Genomic DNA, 20568 nt, shown 5'->3' with positions numbered 1-20568 from the left:
TTGTATTTTTGAAATTGTTGTGTGAGGCAGCAGATTAGTTGTTTAACTATGCCGCCATCTTGGTTCCTCCTCTAGAGACTTCTGTATAATATTTTTTATTTCAGTCAGTGTATGTTTAATTTCTAGTTGGTCCTTTTACATATCCTCAAGGGTCTCACTAAATTTATCGGCCTTTTCTAGGAAATTCTTGAAAAACCTTATAACCGTCATTTTGAATTCTATATCCAGTCATTCATTTTCCTCCATTTCTTTCATTTGTGATGTTTCTTTGTCTCTGCATTTTCACTGCTTCCCTGAGTTGTAGGGTAGCTTTGTGTGCTAGGTGTTCTATATGCCCAGTGGGTCGGCCTCCCCATTTATCTGAGGTGGACACTCTTGGTGCACCCCTTTGTGGACTGTGTATACAGCCTTGTTGTAATTAAGTCTTGATTGTTGTTGGTATCACTGGGAGGAATTGACCTCCAGGCCAATTGGTTGTGAGTATCAGCTGTGTCTACGCCAGGAGACCTTCTGTGCTGGAAACAGACTTATGGGACCAGATTTGCAAAATTGCAAAAGCCTCTGTGCTCAGCTTGGATGGGGCGGAGTCTCAGGGCTGAGCAGACTGTATTGGCTTCCCATCAGCCCTGCCCGAGGCCCTGGGTCTCAGTGTCCCTCAGTAATTGCTGCAAGCACTTCTGAGAGAAAGCTGCCCTCGAGTTTCGCCCACTGCCAGACAATCCAGTTTCTCCCCCAATGAATCTGGATTCCCAGATTCTCGCCCAGCACTGGAGTTCAGAGCAGTTGCGAGCTTCCGGTTCCCTCCAGCCAGTGGCACAGTCAGCAATCAGTCCTCTCTGTGTGCACTTGTGCATGTGCCTACAGACCTCTGCCTTTTGCGGCTCACCTGAGTTTCCACTTGACAGTCCAGATTCCCCCCCCGCCCCGTAAGAACGTGGGTCGGTAGGAGCTCACCCAGAACTGGGGTTCAGTGCATTTGGAACTTGGGTTCAGTGCAGTCAGGGGCTTTTGACTCCCTTCCGCTACGGAAAGCCAGAGGCAACTTCTGCAGTCAGACTTCTCTGTACGCACTCGTGCGTGTGCGCCTCCAGACCCCTGCCCGCTGCAGCTTCCCCGAATCTTCGAGTCTCTGTGTGCCTTTCTCTCTACCTGACAGTCCAGACTCCCCCCATATGAGCCTGGGTCCACGGGGTTTTGCCCACAACTGGGGTTCAGTGCAGTCGGGAGCTTCCTTCTCCCTCCTCCCAGAGAAAGCCAGCCAGGCACTCAGCCGCCCTTCTTCTCTTCACTCGTGTCTTCGTACCTCAGCTCTTTGCAGCTCCTCTGATTCTCCATGAGCTTTTCTCTTTCCTTCTAGTTGTAGAATTTCCACTCAGCCAGCTTTCCTGTGGTTCTGGATGATGTCTGTTCTGTCTTTTAGTTGTAGTTTTGAAATTGTTGTGCGAGGCAGCAGTTTAGGTACTTACCTATGCCACCATCTTGGTTTATCTGTTGCCAGTCCCCAAATTTCCTAAGTTTTGTAGCTAAGATTGAAATTAAACATCCTATATAATAAAAGCCTAATATGCAAAGCAACTGAATGGAGGAACGATTGGCAGAACAACTGGTCACTATGATGCGCACTGACCACCAGGGGGAAGACACTCAATGCAGGAGCTGCCCCCAGCCCACAGGCCTCAGACCAGCCAAGGTGGGTGCCAGCGGGGGGCCTCCCATGCCCTGATCACCTTTTCAGTTGCTCCACAGGCAGCAGTGGGGGGCGGGCAGCGAGCAGACGATGCCAGGCCAGCCAAGGCAGGTGCCAGTGGGGGGGCCCCCGATTGCCCCACCAGTTACCCCACAGATCGGCCCTGATTGCCAGCCAGGCCTAGGGACCCTACCCGTGCATGAATGTCATGCACCGGGCCTCTAGTTCTGACATATAAATTTTTGCTATTTACCATGATGATATACAGTTACCTGAAATACAGGAATAAATCAGCTAGCTGAAGGTGAAAAAATATTTTTGCTATCACGAATAGGAAGAAAATACTCATTTTTTTTGCATTGAATTATTTCTGACTCAATCTAATCATGTTCAGTCCTTAAGGTATGGGTAGAGTCCTCATGTATATGTCTCTCCTAGTTGTTCCAGATGGGTAGGTAGCTGTGGCCTCACCTTCTGAAGCAGTGAGCTGCTGTCAGGATCCATGTGTTACTGATCAGGATGCCGCCACAGTGGTGCACGCCATTCAGCTGTAGACTGACTTGCCATGGCCAGTCTCCTTCCTCAGCCTTTGTGCCTCCCACGACTCTCTCTTCAGACAATGATATTAGGTTCGGATGGGCCCCACATTCTAATGAGAAAATGGCATTAGTGTTCTGGGAATATCATGATTCATTTACTTTTGGGAGATGTTGCAAGAGTTCATCATTTATGACTTTTATGTATTCTGTCTTTTATGTATTCTTTCTCAGGACATGCTAGCCTTTCTAAAAGCATGATCAATATGCTATATTTTTAGAGTACTTATGTGACTACTGTTGCTTCTAAATTGAATTTTAGAGAACATTTCTGAAGTTAATTGGTGTTGTCGCTTAAAATTCTGGAACAGCTTCAAAATTCTCTGGAATTCCTCATGAGCTGGGGTTGGTTATGATAGGTCACTGTTGGGTTCATTAGGAAATTTCTATCTTCTCTGTAGCCTCACTACTCAGACTATTGTCTGTGACTTGCAGTATGGGTATCTCTGGGAGCTATTAAAAATGTCAATGCTATATGGAAACAACCTAAGTGTTTGTCAGTGGATGAATGGATTAAGAAAATGTAGCGCGTGCGCACACGCGCACACGAAATGGAATAATTGTATAATATTTAGCCTTAAAAAGAAAAACATCCTGTCATTTGCAACAACATTAATGAACCTTGAATGTGTTGTGTTAAGTGCAATGAGCCAGAGAAAAACAACTGCTGCATGGTATCAGAAAGTTGTTGTCAGGGGCTGAGGGGGACTGGGTGGGACAGGGCAGGAGCTGGGGCGAGGGGGAGATAAGTTTGGTGAAAGGGTACAGACGTTTAGCTATAAGGTGAATATAGTCTGAGGATCTAATGTAACACATAGTGATTATAGTTGATGAGACTGTATTGTATAACAGAAATTTTCTAAGAGAGTAGATCTTAAATGTTTCACACAAAATGGTGGGGAAGGGGTATATATATGAGGTGATGGATGTGTTAATTAACTACATAGGGGAATCTGCACTATATATATAAACTGGACAACTTGATGTTGTCCAGTTTATATTTCAGCTTGCAATTTTATTTCTTAATTATACCTCAAAGCTGAAAAAGGAAAAGAAATAGTGACTCTCAGACCCATACTAGGGAACAAATCAGAAACTACATTTCCCCCTTACTTTGTTGAGGAATAACTGATCATTGTAATTGTGTATTTAAAGCGTACAATGTGATGAGCTAATATACACGTACATCATTGAATAACAAAGAAGATCAAGATAACACATCCCTCACCTCACATATTAGTAGTTAACTCTTTCCTACGTGTGTGGTGAGAATGCTTAAGATCCTGTCATTCTCAAGAACATTTTGTGGATCTAAAGTAATTCCTTTTCAAGTTTCTTTTCAAGTAATTCCTTGAAAGTTGCTGAGAGTATATCTTAAACATTCTCACCACACACACACAAACAAGGTTTATTTAAACACGTTCAGCTGAAACTAGTACAAAATAATATTGAATATGAACTGTAATTGACAAAAATTAAAAATTTAAAAAAAGAATGAAACAAACAAATAAAAATCTTAAGAGAGCCCATGATCACTGCAATGGCCAAAGCTGAAATGGGGTGAGGTTGGCCAGATACTCAGTTCCTCTCAATTTCCATTCCCATGCTTTACTTCCTCTTGTTTATTACTAGGAAATTAGAGGTAAATCAACACCACAAACTTCTATTACTGGACCAGCACTAAGGCAGTGATACTGCTTCAATATGACAACCATCCAAAGGCTTTTTTTGGTAACAGACTTCTCAGATAGAAAAGGCTAGACTTTAATTAAGAATATACATGAAACATACATTCCTTGGTTGTACCACCAACCAAATCCTCTAAAAATTTACTTAAGTACATTTTCACAAAAATGAAGAAGCATGCATTAAGTATATAATAAAGTTAAACAACACTCATAGAGTAGCATTATCTTATAACATCATTTAAGTATCTGAAATAGGCCAGTTATTGAGGTATATTCAACTACTTTCTGATTACATTTTATCATCAGAAAACTGCTGTTTTCTAGTGATTACATTTCAGCTATCCTAGCCAGAGAGTATGCAGAATGACAGTGGTAGTGTCTTTTTCTTTAGGTTATCAACATAAAACTGGCAACACATTTTATAATTTTAAAAAATTTATACATTATAATTAACATAATTCCACAACAAAGCACACTATTCTGGTAGTTAGGAGAAGCCATAATGATATTACCCAACATAATTTACAATTCTACAGAAGTGTCAGCATAGGATCAGGGCAGGAAAAGCTACCCAAAGCTGCCAAGAAATTTTTCACAAGGTCACACTTGTTACAGATTGGGAGGAATGCCACTGCTACCGCTTCTTTCCTCAAGGAGGGGAAAACCTGAATCGCCAATGGAATCAGCAGTGTCTTATCTCAACAACACCCCACGTGAGTGAACTGAACTAAGAATAAAGATATCACCTCAATAGACACTGTCTTGGCAAAGGGCACAAATGATCACTTACTCTGTACATTCTGGTAAATCATATTTACAAAATAATTTTAAAAGTTACCTTCATTGAACATATTTACTGCTTCTTGGTCATCAAGAACTGGAGTCAAAAAACAAAAAGACTGAGATTAATACATTAAGGACTGTATATAATTTTATTGTAATTTCTTAAAGGATAGCCCTCAGACAACTATAATCAGAAATACTTGATAAAAATTTATTATATTAAAAAAAAAGGAACACTTGGACAGCTGCTAAAATCCAGATTCCTAGGCTCCTCATTTAGTAATGACATCACTTCCACCAATGGCTAGACATCTGAAATGGCCTTTGAACTATTTCTTTCTTGTAATTTTCACATCTTACTGGTTTCCACATTTTGTACCTTCTAGCTTCTAATTTTTCTTTCAATTAGCCCCATTCTCTCCATCCTTTTGGCTATTACATTAGTTCATGCTATTACATCATCTGACACCTATACTCTTAAAATAACCTTCAAATTGGGTTCCTTTGCACTTTGCATGCATCCATCTCCATTTTACCAGGCTGATTTTTCTAAAAATGTATATCAGGTCATATCCTTCTCTGATTGAAATCAACTTCGTATTTCCTATAACCTAAATCTAAACTCAGACGGGTTATCATGCTTTCTAAAATCAATCTATGCAAATTTATTGGCTGCCAGAAGTTTCACAGGGCTTTGGTATCACATCTGCTGTGTAGTGTCAGAAGAGCTAAAAAATCCTTTTAGAGGAAGAAGTAAAAAGAGCTGACCATTGCTTTTCCTCTTTTGAACAAGAGAGACTTGACTTCAAATCTTAACTCCCCTACATGTTGACTCACTGACCCTGGGCAACTATCTAGCTTTTCTGAGAGTTAACAATTAAAGTGTAAGATCTGATTGTTGTGAGGATTAAACAAACTGTAGTGTCTGAGTGTCAGCAAGTTAGAAAGGACATGACCAGCCATGGAACTGGAGCAGTGTCTTGGAGGTCTGTTCTGTGCCAAGGATTAACTCTTTACTTGCTGGCAGAGGAGATGGGAGTCCAGGGTAGAACTGGAAGGACTTGGAGGGGCTGGGGAGAAAACTTTGTAGTCCTGGTGCAATGATTGTTTGCCAACAGATTTCAAATTGCTTTTTTCTCTGTTGGTTAACAATGAGATTAAATAGCAGTCCAGTGTGGGAGCCAGCAAAATCCTTTAATCTTGAGTTTATTGTGAGGGAATCATGGTTTACTAAACGTGTTATAAGACAAAGTTGGAGGAGTGTCCTTAAATTTTATGCATATATTAAGTAATTCCTTTCTTTTAGTCATGCAACAAATTTTAATGGAGTATTTATTATACTAGATACTGAGTAGTACAAGGACAGTAGGATCAACAAAGCAGACTGGTTTTTGCCTGTAGGAAGCTTACAGAAGAGGATGAAGACAAACAGTATAAAAATCACATAAATAATTTTGTAGTTTTCTTTGAGATAAATGCTATGAAGGTAAACGAAAGAGTCTGTGACAAGGATAGGTAATTGAGTAATGGAAGTTAGAAAAGGCTTGCATTAGAAAGTAATAATTCTGATAAGAACTGACAGATGCTCAGGGGTGATCTAGGGAGTGTTATAAAGAATGGGAACAATGTGTGCAAAGGCTCTCAAGCAGGAAGAGAGGATCTTGGCAGTTGGGGAAAATGAAAGTATGGCCAGAATGAGCATGAGAGTGATATAGTATGAGGCTGGAGGGGTAAGTATGAACCAAATCATGCAGTGCTTTAGATGAGGTGGCAATATCCTTTATTGTCCAAACCAGGACACTTAGGGGGCAATAATTATCATGGTTCTTGGGACAGCTGGCATGAACTGAGACTGTCCTGGGCAAACCAGAAAATATGGTATTCCACTTAAAGGTGTGTGTGTGTGTGTGTGTGTGTGTGTGTGTGTGTGTGTGTGTGTGTTGTGGGAAGCCGTGGGAGGCTTGTAAACAAGATCATATTTGTATTGTAAACATTGCCTTAATAAATTTGTGGAAATAGATTGAAAGGGGCCAAGAAAAATATATAAGGAGAGCAGTATGAAGGCTGGTGCAGAAGTTCAAATGAGAGATGATGTTGGCTTGAATCAGAGAGGTAGCATTTGGGATGGAAGAAAATAGACAGATTCAAGAAAGATAATTTTCAGAGAGAATATAGGGATATTGCTAAATCTCCTAGTTTTCTTCTTTATTCTACAAGTATTTACTAGAAATCTTACAGTCGCATGCTCTAAATTGGTGGGGATCATTAAATTGGTCTCTGACTTTGAGAAGCTACTTACCATTCCTGTAATATACATACAATTGAACACCTGACAACATTCCTCATGAGGAGTATTGAAAGGGAAAATTAATAAAGATTTTTTAGTAAATGAAATTTACTATATGAATTCTAAAAGATTCTTCAAACTTTAGAACGTTTCATATTAGAGGGCTACATATTGTACCTAGCTTTATAACATACTAGAGACCCGGTGCACAAAATTCGTGAATGGGGTGGGGGGAAAGGGGGGGCGGGGGGGGTGTCCCTCAGGCTAGCCTGCACCCTCTCCAATCTGGGACATCCCTCTCACAATCCAGGACTGCTGGCTCCCAACTGCTCGCCTGCCTGCCTTCCTGATTGCCCCTACCGCTTCTGCCTGCCAGCCTGATCACTCCCTAACCACTCCCCTGCCAGCCTGATTGATGCCTAACTGCTCCCCTACCAGCGTGTTTGCCCCTAACTGCCTTCCCCTTTAGGCCTGATCACCCCTAACTGCCCTCCCCTTTAGGCCTGGTCCCCCGCAACTGCCCTCCCTTGCAGGCCTGGATCCCACCCAACTGCCCTTCCCTGCAGGCCCGGTCACCCCCAACTTCCCTCCTCTGCCAGCCTGGTCACCCCCAACTGCCCTCCCTTGCAGGCCTGGTCCCTCCCAACTGCCCTCCCCTGCTGGCCATCTTGTGCCAGACATCTTGTGTCCACATGGGGGCAGGATCTTTGACTACATGAGGGCAGCCATCTTGTGTGTTGGAGTGATAGTCAATCTGCATATTACTCTTTTATTGGATAGGATAGAGGCCTGGTGAATGGGTGGGGGCCAGCTGGTTTGCCCTGAAGGGTATCCCGGATCAGGATGAGGGTTCCCTTGGGGTGTGGGGCGGCCTGGGTGAAGGGCCTGTGGTGGTTTGCAGGCCGGCTACGCCCCCTGGTGACCCAAGCAGAGGTCCTGGTATCTGGGATTTATGTTTCTTCTACAATTGAAACTTTGTATCCTGGAGCAGAGCCAAGCCTCCTGCTTGCTCCATGGCTGGCAGCCATTTCTTTTGGGGTTTGTGTATCTTATATAATTGAAACTTTGTAGCCTAGAGTGGAGGCCTAGGCCAGCCAGGGCTGCAGAAGCTTTTCTTCCTCCATTGCCAGGGGCAATCCTTGCCTCCTGCTCTTTCCAGCTCAGTGGCTGCTGCCATTTCTGTTTGGATTTGTTTACCTTCTATAATTGAAACTTTGTAGCCTTGAGTGGAGGCTTAGGCCAGCAACGGCAGGTGGAAAGCTTGGCTTCCTTTGTTACTGGGGAAACCCATGCCTCCATCCTGCTCTCTGTGGCTGTAGCCATCTTGGCTGGGTTTATTTGCATATTTGCTCTTGATTGGCTGGTGGGCGTGGCTTGTGGGTGTGGCTTGTGGGTGTAGCAGAGTTAGGGTCAATTTGCATATTACACTTTTATTAGGTAGGATTGTTTTCACAAAGTTTAATTCCAAGGGGAAATAAGGCCAGTTTCTCATTAATTTAAAACATGGATTAGTTACACTGAGGGATATATTGAAACTAGGGGCCTGGTGCATGAAATTCATGCACTGGGGAGGGGTCCCTCAGCCCAGCCTGCCCCCTGTCACATACTGGGAGCCATCAGGGGATGTCTTATGGATGGCTTAAGCCCACTCTCCATTGGGAGCTGCCCTAAGCTGCAGTCTGTCTTCCCTTTGCTTGAGGCGACCTGGCTGATCAGGGGAAGGCGCCCGCCCATCACCCCTCTGCTGCAGCCACTGCCAGTCACCGCAGCCGCCCAGGTATTTTCATCAACAGAGACTCCCGTCCCTTCACCATGAAAAAATGACAACTTTCTTTAAGCATTTTCAAGATGTGTCTTTCATAGAATATGACATTTCTTTATTTTCTTTTAATCCTCACCTGAGGATATGTTTCCATTGATTTTTTCCCCTTCCCTCTGATCCCAGGTTTAGGCTTGGGAAGGGGTCCCCCCACGCCGACATCTTCGATCTCAGGCTCTGCCCCTTCTTAAGCCTAAAGCCTCCACCCCAGGCTTTAGGCTTGGGAAGGGGTTCCCCCAGCACCTCCCCAAGCTTAAAGCCTCTGCTCCAGGCTTTAGACTTGGGAAGAGGTTCTCCCCCACCCAGAACCTCTGATCACAGGCTCAGCCCTTACCCAAGCCTAAAGCCTCCACCCCAGGTTTAGGCTTGGGAAGGAGTCCCCCCCTCCCCACCCCTGCACCTCCGATCGCAAGCTCGGCCCCTTCCCAAGCCTAAAGCCTCCACCCCAGGTTTAGGCTTGGGAAGGGGTTCCCCCCCACCTCCGATAATAGGCTTGGCCCCTTCCCAAGCCTAAAGCCTCCACCCCAGGCTTTAGGCTTGGGAAGGGGATCCTCCCAGCACCTCCCCAAGCCTAAAGCCTCCACCCTAGGCTTTAGGCTTCGGAAGGGATTCTCCCCATGACACCTCTGATCGCAGGCTTGGCCCCTTCCCAAGCCTAAAGCCCCTTCCCCAGGTTTAGGCTTGGGGAAGGGGTTCCCCCCAGAACTTCCCCAAGCCTAAAGCCTTCACCCCAGGCTTTATGCTTGGGAAGGGGTCCCCCCGACACACCTCCGATCATAGGCTTGCCCCCTTCCCAAGCCTAAAGCCTCTGCCTGATGGCCGACTGGGAGTGACCTGGGTGCCAAAGAGGTTCCCAGACCCAGGCATGTATGCAAATCAACTGCCATCTTGGTTGGGTTAATTTGCATACTTGCCCTGATTGGCTGGTGGGTGTGGCATGGGAGTAGCGAAGGTGCAGTCAATTTGCATATTACTCTTTTATTAGGTAGGATAAAATGGTAAAAAAAGGTACTTGCCTGATACATCAGTCGAAGGGTTTGTTTCCAAGTTTCCAAACTTATTCAGTATTTGACGTAAAACAGACTCAATTCTGCTTTTCATTGATGCTGCCTTGTTATTTCTAGAGAATTTAAATTTCATAACAGTATCTGCCATCACAGCACTGCCTTTTTGCCTAAAAACCATAAAGATATTTAAAAAATGGATAATTATGATATTTTTCTGCCACAGAGAAGGAGAATATATTTGCAACTCAGAAAGTGACAAGTGATTGGTACCTACTATAAATATAGAACTTATACAGATCAGTAAGAAAAAGGCTAACAAGAGAAAAAATAGAAAATATATAACTATGCAATTCAAAGGAGAGGGATCCTTAGTGAAAGATAAACATGTAAATAGATGCTCTCACAGGACAGTGTTTTATACTTACTAACTTATTTGATCTTCATAACAACCCCATCAAAGAGTCATGTCACTTCCTCTTGGGAACTGTGAATAAAAACTGGCTTTTCAAGGGTAATCATCTCTTGATGTGTTGGCTTTCTGTACCTCAAATTCTCCATTAACACACTATATTTTAATACAGAATGGAAAGGAAAAAAAGTGTGTATTTCGGGCAGAAGGAATAAAGGTTTGAGTTAAGGAGAATGAAGAACTGAAAGAAGTCTAGTGGTGAGTAAAGAACAGGGTGGAAAGTAGTAAAAGATAAGCTCAGAGATGAAGATGGTAAGTCAGATAAAGGAAGGTTTAGTAAACTTTTTAATACATCTAATCTAATAATAGACAAATATGCAAATTGACCACACCTCCGACACACCCACAAGCCACGCCCACAAACCACGCCCACCATCCAATCAGAGTGAGCATGCAAATTAACCCAAACCAAGATGGCTACAGCCACAGAGAGCAAGGTTTCCTAGGTAACAGAGGAAGCCAAGTTTTCTGCCAGCCGTTGCAGGCCTAAGCCTCCACTCAAGCTACAAAGTTTCAATTATAGAAGGTAAACAAATTCAAACAAATGGCGGCAGAATGGAGCTTGAGAGAGCAGGCCAGGGTTGCCGCCGGCAACAGGGGAAGCAAAGCTTTCCACACACCCTGGCCAGGCCCACCTGCTTAAGGCAACAAAGTTTCAATTATAACCCCAACACAAATGGCTTCGGGTCTCGGAGGGAGCCCCAGGCTTGGCTCTGCTCCAGGCTACAAAGTTTCAATTGTAGAAGGAAAATAAATTCCAGATACCAGGGCCTCCGCTTGCATTGCCAGGGGGCGTGGCCGGCCTGCAAACCACCACAGGCCCCTCACTCAGGCCGCCCCATGCCCCAAGGGTACCCCACCCTGATCAGGGACACCCTTCAGGGCAAACCAGCTGGCCCCCACCCCTGTACCAGGCCTCTATCCTATCTAATAAAAGAGTACTATGCAGATTGATCATCACTGTAACACACAATATAGCTGCCCCCATGTGGTCAAAGATCCTGCCCCCATGTGGACACAAGATGTCCACCACAAGATGGCCAGCAGGAGAGGGCAGTTGGGAGGCACCTGGCCTGCAAGGGAGGGCAGTTGAGAGGGACCAAGCCTGCAAGGGAGGGCGGTTGGAGGTGATCAACCCTGCAGGAGAGGGCAGTTAGGGGTGACCAGGCCGGCAGAGGAGGGAAGTTGGGGGCAAACAGGCTGGCAGCAGAGTGGTTAGGGGGTGATCAGGCTGGCAGGCAGAAGCGGTTAGGGGCAATCAGGAAGGCAGGCAGGCAAGCAGTTGGGAGCCAGCAGTTCTGGATTGTGAGAGGCAGGCAGAAGCGGTTAGAGGCAATGAGGAAGGCAGGCAGACAAGCAGTTGGGAGCCAGCAGTCCTGGATTGTGAGAGGGATGTCCGACTGCCTGTTTAGGCCCGATCCCAGGGATTAGGCCTAAACGGGCAGTCGGACATCCCTTGAGGGGTCCCAGATTGGAGAGGGTACAGGCTGGGCTGAGGGACAACCCCCCTCCGTGCACGAATTTCGTGCACCGGGCCTCTAGTATATAAATAAAATGTCTCAAGGAGATATATATACACATATGCACATGTATAAATACACACATAGTGTGGATTGAAGGAAAGACAGAAATTAAAAATGACTCATATGTCTTTCTTGAGCAACTGGGTTAAACTTTTGCCATTAATAGAGGTATGCAACACTAGAAAAGTAACATTTGGTGAAGGAGAGATGATAGGTTCAGGTTTGGAAATAGCTTCAGCTAAGGGGAAAGTGAATAAAGGGAGAGGACATACAGATAGCTCATTCAGTCCTACATGTTTGGAGAGCTGGTGGCTAGTACAGAGACTTTCACAAGAAGGTACTAAGGTGAATGTGCACTAAAGTGCATTTTGGAAAATACTTGTTTCATGGATTCTGCCCACTCCTCTAACCCTCAATAAAATTTATCTGTCCAGAGCTCTATTTCCATGGCTTCTTATTAGGTGACTCTACAGAGAATAAGAAAAATTAATTTTCTTATGGTATTAGTATTTGAGAAAGAACTGAGTCATTCTTCTTTCTTTCAAAGAACTTTTGCATATTACTTGAAGGATTGAGCAATGTGGACATTTGAGGCATTTGTGGTACGGTTAATAAAGCGTGACTATTTTAGTTGTGAATGCTTGTCTTATCACATCATGTAAATAGGTACACATTCAATTAAGGCAGGAATGGCAAATAGCTAGCATGCATGCTGCTACTCCCTCTATTATTAATTCATGACAGACATGCTTGCATTTGCCACAGCATCTTTATATTACACCATTCCAGGCAAACAAAAACCCAGAGCCACTTTTGATGGTGGCTATAGTGTTCTGATCTTGGATGTATAAGGCCAGGACCACAGCACTGCATAACTCCAGGGGCCCCTGTTTACATAGACTGCATTGTGAAGGGTATCCACTGAATTTATACAGTAGGATAGCCCTGTTACTGTACCTTCACCCAAATCTCTCTCCACCCCTTTCTCTTTTTCCTACCCAAAATTAAATGTAGTTATTTATATTAGTAGGTAAATAGGTCATATCTGACATGTTTTGTTTTTGCTTTGGCATTGTTTTTTAAACTACTTATGATACTATTCTCATAATATTGCACTGAATTCTGTGAAAGTTTCATTCATTATTTATGCTGTGAATAAAAGTCAAATGGGCTAAATTGCATCCAAGCTTCCATATTTTTTGATATTGTTCCACTCACCTCAGTTTGACAACATGAGCTCGGATGAATTGATTTCTTAAATCTGATTCTTTGAATGTTGTAGTAATCTGTAGAAATAAAGGGGGGAAACCCTCTGTAATTACAGTTCTTCTCCTTAGTCCTTGCTCTCAACCTCATAGCATGAGACTTAGGAAAATGAGTTATAGGGACTTGAGTAACTAGTTCAGCTCAGTTTAGTTCCATTCCATTTCAGAACACATGGGATTGATTTAGGCAGGTTACATAAACTTTTGATGCAGGCCCATTTCTTTGTTTATTGCACAAAGATGATAGTGAATAGGATGCGTCTTCATCAGAAGCTATTCTAAACACACTAGGATGCTTTACTCAATGAGAGCCCGTGTTATGTGATTTGGTGGCTCTTCCTAGGGGGAGGGGGGAGGGCAGGAACCAAGCCAACATTAGGGAAGTCCACTGATACAACTTACATTGTGTAATCCTTTTAACAACTGTTTTTAAAAGGGTAAAACCAGACTAAAATGGGTAGCAATGGAGATCTTGAAGAGAAGGGGAGAAAGAAGCAAAGGGCGGTCTTTTCCTTGATATTTCTGATTAATGCGTAAGCAACAGAGGTGTTTTTAGCATCAGTTGGTAATTTTCTCATCTGCCCTTAGGTATCTCCCCGAATCATTGCTCAGTCCCAGCAAGGATGGCCCTCTTGAAGTTTCGCTTTACAGTGAATGAGGAGTGGTTCTAGGACTGGAACAGTTCCCCCAAATTGCAAGGTCAGATATAGTAAGGTTTTGTAATTGAGAGTGGATTCCATTCCTTTATACTGTGAGGTTGCACCAAGGTTGAGTTGGATACGAAAAGATGAAGGTAGGAAAATAAAGTAGCATGCTGAATGCTACAGTAAGCCAGATTTTGAAGCCAATTCTTGTAAGTGTAAAGTTTATGCAATCTCTTCCACCATCTTGTATTTTACTTTTTCAATATCCATTCCTATAGGCAGATATCAAACCAACCAGCTGTTTGACAAAATGATAATTTTCTTTTTTTTCTAGAGAGGCCTTGAACATTTTTAAGAATGAGACTAGCCATTAGCTGATTGAAGAGGATGGGAAACCTCACAGGTGGAGTGAATGGAACATGCAAAGTTCTGCAGTGGGAACAAATAGGTTGTGTTTAAAGAAGAGAAGGCCAGTGTAAGCATGCAGCATAGAGAGCAAAGGGGCTAGGGTGATAGGAAAGGCCAGACCATGCAGCATTATCTTAAATAATGGGAAGTCACTGACATTTTTTTAAGTAAGAGGAAAATATAATCAGACTTGCAATTTGAGAACAGTATCTCTGGCTGCATATGGATAATCAGTTTTAGGGAAGAAATAATGCCAATTAGTTATGGTCCTATTTTAATACTCTAGAGTAGAGGTGATGGCTTAGATGGGTGTGGTGGTAGCACAGAAGGAGAGATATGAATGGATTTGAGGGAAATAATGTGGGATAAAACCTACAAGAATTGGTAATGAATTTGATATTTGGAATGACAGAGAACAGTATGTCAAGGATGAATTCTAAGTTTTTGGTTTGAAAAACTGAATAAATGACATTATCATTAATGGGTATAGGATTATTAGAAGAAGGCTAGGATGGCGTGAAAAGATAATAGATTTGGTTTAGGGACATAATATATTTGATATATTTTTTAAAAAGTCAAGTAGAGCCCTGCCCAATTTGGCTCAGTGGATGGAGCGTTGGCCTGCAGACTCAGGGGTCCCAGGTTCGATTTTGGTCAAGGGCATGTGCCTTGGTTGCAGGCACATCCCCAGTGGGGGGTGTGCAGGAGGCAGCTGATCAATGTTTCTCTCTCATCGATGTTTCTAGCTCTCTGTCCCTCTCCCTTCCTCTATGTGAAAAATCAATAAAATATGTATTTAAAAAAAAAAGTCAAGTAGAGATATCAAGCTGGCAAATGGGTGAAAAGGTCTGAAGTACAAAAGAAAAGTCTGGACTGGAGATAGAGTGAGTCACTAGAATATACATTTTGGTTGAAGTCATGCTCATGGATGAGATCATCTAGACAGAAAACAGTATGAGAAGAGAGGAGGGAATAGGCCAAAGCCTTGAGGAAGTCAACATTAAATGGCCTGTAGAGGAGCATGAGTCTGTAGAGGACATAGAGGAGTGGCCAGAAAGGTAGGATAAGAAAAACAGGTGAACGTGTGGCACAAATATCTTCCATGGAAATCACAAAATCATAGACTTTTTGAATTAGAAAGTACTATAAAAATCATCTAGCCCAACAAATTTTTTTTACTTATGAGTAAACAGAACCAAAAAGCGAAGTGAATTGCTTAATATAACAAACAGAAGGTTCCAGGACTAGTTCACTGCTCATTAATGTAACAATGTTGTCTATGGGATAAGGATAATGAGGGTACTGATGTTACCAATGGGAAATTATATGATTCTTGGATTTGTGGTCAGGAGACCTTGGTTTAAATTCTGGTTCTACAACTTTCCAGTTGAATGGCCTTTGATGTTTCTTAATCTCACAACCTTTGCTTACCAGCCTATAAAAATGATTTATTAATTCATATGGCTGTTATGAGTTGAAGGTTAGATAATATACGTCAAAGTGCTATGTAAACTATAAAGCACTATTTTAAAGTATTATTCATATTATGTTTTATGTCTTTTTACAGAAGGATAAATATATGATTACCAAAATCATACATCAGAAGAATTTCACAGGAGATCTTGCTTTGACAGGTGTTTAAATAGATTCTAAAGCCATAGTACTCTAAGTAGTTTGGTACTGTGAAGCAAGATTAATCAGTGGTAGGGAGTAGAATACAGAGAAAATAAAAGGAAGAATTTAGTGTATGATAAAGGTAGCATGACAAATAAATCAATTACACTATTTAACATATAGTTTTGGTACCACCACCTAGCTATTTCTTGGGAAAAAAAGCTGTATTTCTATCTTACTATAAAATAAATTCCAGATGAATCAAAGATAAAATTACAAAACTGAAATAATTAAAGTACAAAAAGGAAATGTGAATGAACATGTTAGAATATTTGGAGTGGAGAAAGACATTTTTTAACTTGGCACAAAAGTAAAAAATCATAAAAAGGATTGATAATTTTGGCTACATAAAAATACTGAATCTATTGGGCATAAAAAAACCTCACATATAAACAAGGTTGAAAGTCAAATCCCATATCAGGAAAATATATGCAATATAAATTATAGATAAGTTTTAATATTCTAATAAAGGAAATCACCCCTCCCCAGATTATGTAAAAAAGACAAATGCTCCATTAATAATAAAATGGGCATGCTCATGACCAGGAAATTAAAAAAAATAAAATAATAAAAATAACTTATTAATATATGAAGGCAGATTAAATCATACTGGTCATCAAAGAAATGCAAATAAAAATAATGACATATCTCTTTTTACTTATTGGAAACAATGAAAAAGATTTACAATGCCTAGTGTTAATGCTGGAGGGAAATTAGCACACTTATGTGTACTTATATACCACTGGTGAGAATGTAAACTGGGGCCCTCTGGAGTGCAATCTAGAAATTAAGATAAATGTTTAAAATGCATAAACTACACTCTATTGGTATAAAAAGGTGCTTGAATAAACAAATACATGGGGAAAACAAGGCAATAGAAGAATTTTAATTCTTCAAATATTCAAAGCATGACTCTCCACTCCCTTATTCTTAGTGTGTGGACTGCAAATAATGTTTTCCTTCTGAAGAGTATAGTGTGGAAAAGGAGGGAGTAACTTTAGTGTAGAGACCTGACAAATACTACTTCAGCCAGGTGATCAAGGTCAACAGTGAAAAGTCATGTTGCTAATATGCACTCCCATCATATGATGTAATGAAAATGACTCTTTTCCTCAGTGGTCTTCATCCCCCAAACCCATAATCCTTGTTTAATCATGAGGAAAAAAAAAACAACTCAGAAAAACCTCAATTGTGGGACATTCTATAAAATACCTGGTCAGTACTTTTCAAAGCTGGCAAGGTAATAAAAAGGAAGAAAAATCTGAGGAATTGTCCTAGTTTACAAGAGCCTAAGTAGTATTCTCGATGGGATTTGGGAACAGAACAGAAAAGTACAAACAAAGAAAATGGAATAAAATAAGGATCTTGGTTAATAACAATGTATTAACATTGGTTCATTAATTGTAACAAATATACTATTGTATGTCAGTGGTAATAATAGAGGAAGCTGGGTGTGATGTATAAGACAACTACATATTATCTTTACAACTTTTCTGTAAATCTAAAATGCTTCTACAATAAAATCTTCAGTAAAACCAAAGAAAACATTTGAAAATCTCTAGAAAAAATGTTTAAAATGCATAGATCCCATACTCTGATAACTCTACGTCTGGGACTATATCCCCAAAATATAATCATGCAAATGTGTAAGGATGTGTGAACAAGGGTGGTCATCAGGATATTGAATATAATAGTGAAAAACTGGGAACAATTTAAAACTGTCAATAAAGGGCTGGTTATATAAAATACTAGAGGCCCAATGCACGAAATCCATGCAAGGGATTCAGCTCTCACACTTGTGGCGGCTTGCCTCGGCCCTCGCAGCCCTGGCTTCATCTGGAAGGTCATCCAGAAAGTCATTCGGCTGTCCGATTTAATTAGCATATTATGCTTTTATTATTATAGATTATATATCTACACACTATAACACTGCTTAGTTATTTAAAATGGTACATTTCTAAATTTATTGATATTTAATTCTATAACATAATTTTGAGAGAAAAAGAAGATAAATTAGCATGTATAGTCTGATTCCACTGACAGATAATTATGTGTCTGGGCACGTGTGATATATGCAATTTGCATAGAAAGGTGCCTGGAACATCAATATCTTAAGAGTAGATATATATGAGTAGGAGATTTTATGCATGTTTCTTATTTCTTTATATTTCTTGAATACTCTGAATTTTCTACATGTTTGTACATTATCTTTATAACAAGAGATAATACTAAAAATACTTTGATTTTGATAATAAGGTATATATATATATATATATATATATATATCTATATATATATATTAGAGGCCTGGTGCATGAAATTTGTGCACAGAGTGGGGGTCCTTCAGCCCGGCTTATACCCTCTCCAATCCAGGACCCTTCGGGGGATGTCAGACTGCCTGCAGGATCAGGCCTAAACCAGCAGTCTGACATCCCTCTCACAATCTGGGAATGCTGCCTCCTAACTGCTCGCCTGCCTGCCAGCCTGATCACCCCTAACCACCTCTGCCTGCAGGCCTGATCACCCCCTAACTGCCCTTCCCTGCTGGCCTGATCGGCCCTAACTGCCCTCTCCTGCCAGCCTGATTGCCCCTAACCACCTCTGCCTCAGCCCTGCCACCGTGGCTTTGTCCGGAAGGATGTCTGGAAGATGTCCAGTCTAATTAGCATATTACCCTTTTATTAGTATAGATTATGATTTACTTTAAAAACATTTTTTGAGAATAAGAATAACAAGCTTAAATTAGGAAATATTTAATAATTTTATAATAATAATGTTTAATTTAATATACTTTTTTTGTCATTGGGGAATGGGTTCTAAAGACTTATTGTATATCTTCCAAATGTGCTGGTAGGGCTTTTAAAAAGAAATTAATGTAGTTTCTAGTTTTTAAATTATTGAACATATGTTTTGCTTTATTATGCCATTTCTCTTCAAATTAGCCTTTTGCAATTTTACATATGCTCTACTGAGGATGAGCTGAGCTAACATACCTGGTCTCTCTGTCAGGGACTGAGTGACCTCCTGAGGGCTGAGGACCTCTAGCATCTTACTGTAATGACAAATAATAGGGTTCCATTCCATATGATGAAGCTGGGAGTCTACTCAAAACCCACCTTGCAGTTTGCTTCCTTCATTGAGCTAAGTACACAGCTGAAGCATTTCAAGATCTTTGTGTGGATGTGAAAACTTCATTGTGAGTAACTGGCCTTCTGAGATGTATATCCATAATAGCATCTTCAAGAAATTTAGGAATGTCCATTGGCTTGAAGTCCAAATAATGGGATCTCATGATATAAATGATACAGCTAAATATTTCTGTTGCTTTTTTCATACAGATTGGGAGGAGAAAGTAATAAGTTGGGGAGGAGAGTTGCTGAGATAGAAGTTTTATCTGCATTTCCATATTTTCTGTAATATTCCCAAATTCAAGCTCCTGACTTTTGGATCTTTTCTGGACCACTGTTATGGCCTTCTAAATAGTCTTAGTATACAGGCTCTTCTCTTCATAATCTAATTTTTACATTTCTGAACACAAATCTGTTGGATCCCGTTTCCATCCTGCAACCTCCAACTGAAGATTTTTGCCTACAAAATAAAGTCCAAAGTTGTTAGCTAAGCACCTTCTCCCCTCTATACCTTGGCTTATGTTTTGACTGTAGTGCGACTTACTTATCTTTACAGACAACCTGAGAAGTCATCTTTATAAGAAGCCACCTCTGATCTCCATGACTGAATGTAATTTATCCTCTCACCACAAACTCATGTTTGCCTTGCTCCCATGTCACGTACCCATTGTATCATAAGTATTTTTAGATTTGTTTAATCTTCCATGTTAGACTTAGCTCCACAAGGGCAGGGTCCACTATCCATTTTTGTATGTTCACAACATTTGGCAGGATTGATTTTTTAAAAAAATATATTTTATTGATTTTTTACAGAGAGGAAGAGAGAGGGATAGAGAGTTAGAAACATCGATGAGAGAGAAACATCGATCAGCTGCCTCTTGCACACCCTCTACTGGGGATGTGCCTGCAACCAAGGTACATGCCCTTGACCGGAATCGAACCTGGGACCCTTGAGTCCGCAGGCCGATGCTCTATCCACTGAGCCAAACTGGTTTTGGCGGCAGGATTGATTTTAATAAATGTTTATTGTAGGAACAGGAGGTTCCCATTCCTGACATAATAAACTGATGTTCTCAATGTTAATCCTACATCTACCTCCTGAAATAGATTCTCTTCCCAAATCATTCTAATTCTGATATTTTTTCTGATCTCATTAAACATTGAAATAGTATACCTAATGTCCCTTGCTCTAATTCCATGCTCACCAAGAAGTTGTCTCATAACTTGGCCCTCAGTGAAGTTTGCCTCTGTGGGAAAAATGTGTTAAACAAGCGGATGATTCAGTCCCCCAGCCATGATAATTTTTATTGTGGATTTACTCAGTGGTTCCCAAAATGTGGTCCTTGGATCACTAACATCAGCATCACCTGAGAACTTGTTAGAAATGCAAATTGTTGGACCCACTCCAGATGTACTGAATCAGAAACTCTGACATTAGGGCCCAGAAATCTGTGTTTTAATAATCCTGCCAGGTGATTTTGTTACATGATCAAGTTTTAGAGCCATTGGATTAATTTACATTCTTAGGACTCTTCAGAAAGATAAGGGTTAAGTAAGTAACTCTGAGACTGGTCAACTCTGACTCTGCAG

The 20568-nt window shown here is 41.3% G+C and overlaps 1 protein-coding gene across 1 annotated transcript in view; it reads right to left on the bottom strand.

Annotated features, from left to right (window-relative positions):
* LOC103301739 (transmembrane serine protease 11D) overlaps nt 1-20568 on the bottom strand; it is a gene marked incomplete at its 5' end in the record, with an annotated part of 32483 nt that overhangs the window by 9602 nt on the left and 2313 nt on the right. Inside the window, 4 exons of the mRNA XM_028135489.2 lie at nt 2159-2336; nt 4810-4848; nt 9877-10034; nt 13078-13145. Of these exons, the coding sequence (XP_027991290.2) occupies nt 2159-2336; nt 4810-4848; nt 9877-10034; nt 13078-13145 (443 nt within the window). The remainder of the gene's footprint in view (nt 1-2158; nt 2337-4809; nt 4849-9876; nt 10035-13077; nt 13146-20568) is intronic.

The sequence above is a fragment of the Eptesicus fuscus genome, chromosome 2 (assembly GCF_027574615.1).
Source record: "Eptesicus fuscus isolate TK198812 chromosome 2, DD_ASM_mEF_20220401, whole genome shotgun sequence".
Classification (NCBI taxonomy): domain Eukaryota; kingdom Metazoa; phylum Chordata; class Mammalia; order Chiroptera; family Vespertilionidae; genus Eptesicus; species Eptesicus fuscus.
Note: the sequence above shows the minus strand (reverse complement) of the source record. Positions and strands in the feature narration are given on the sequence as shown.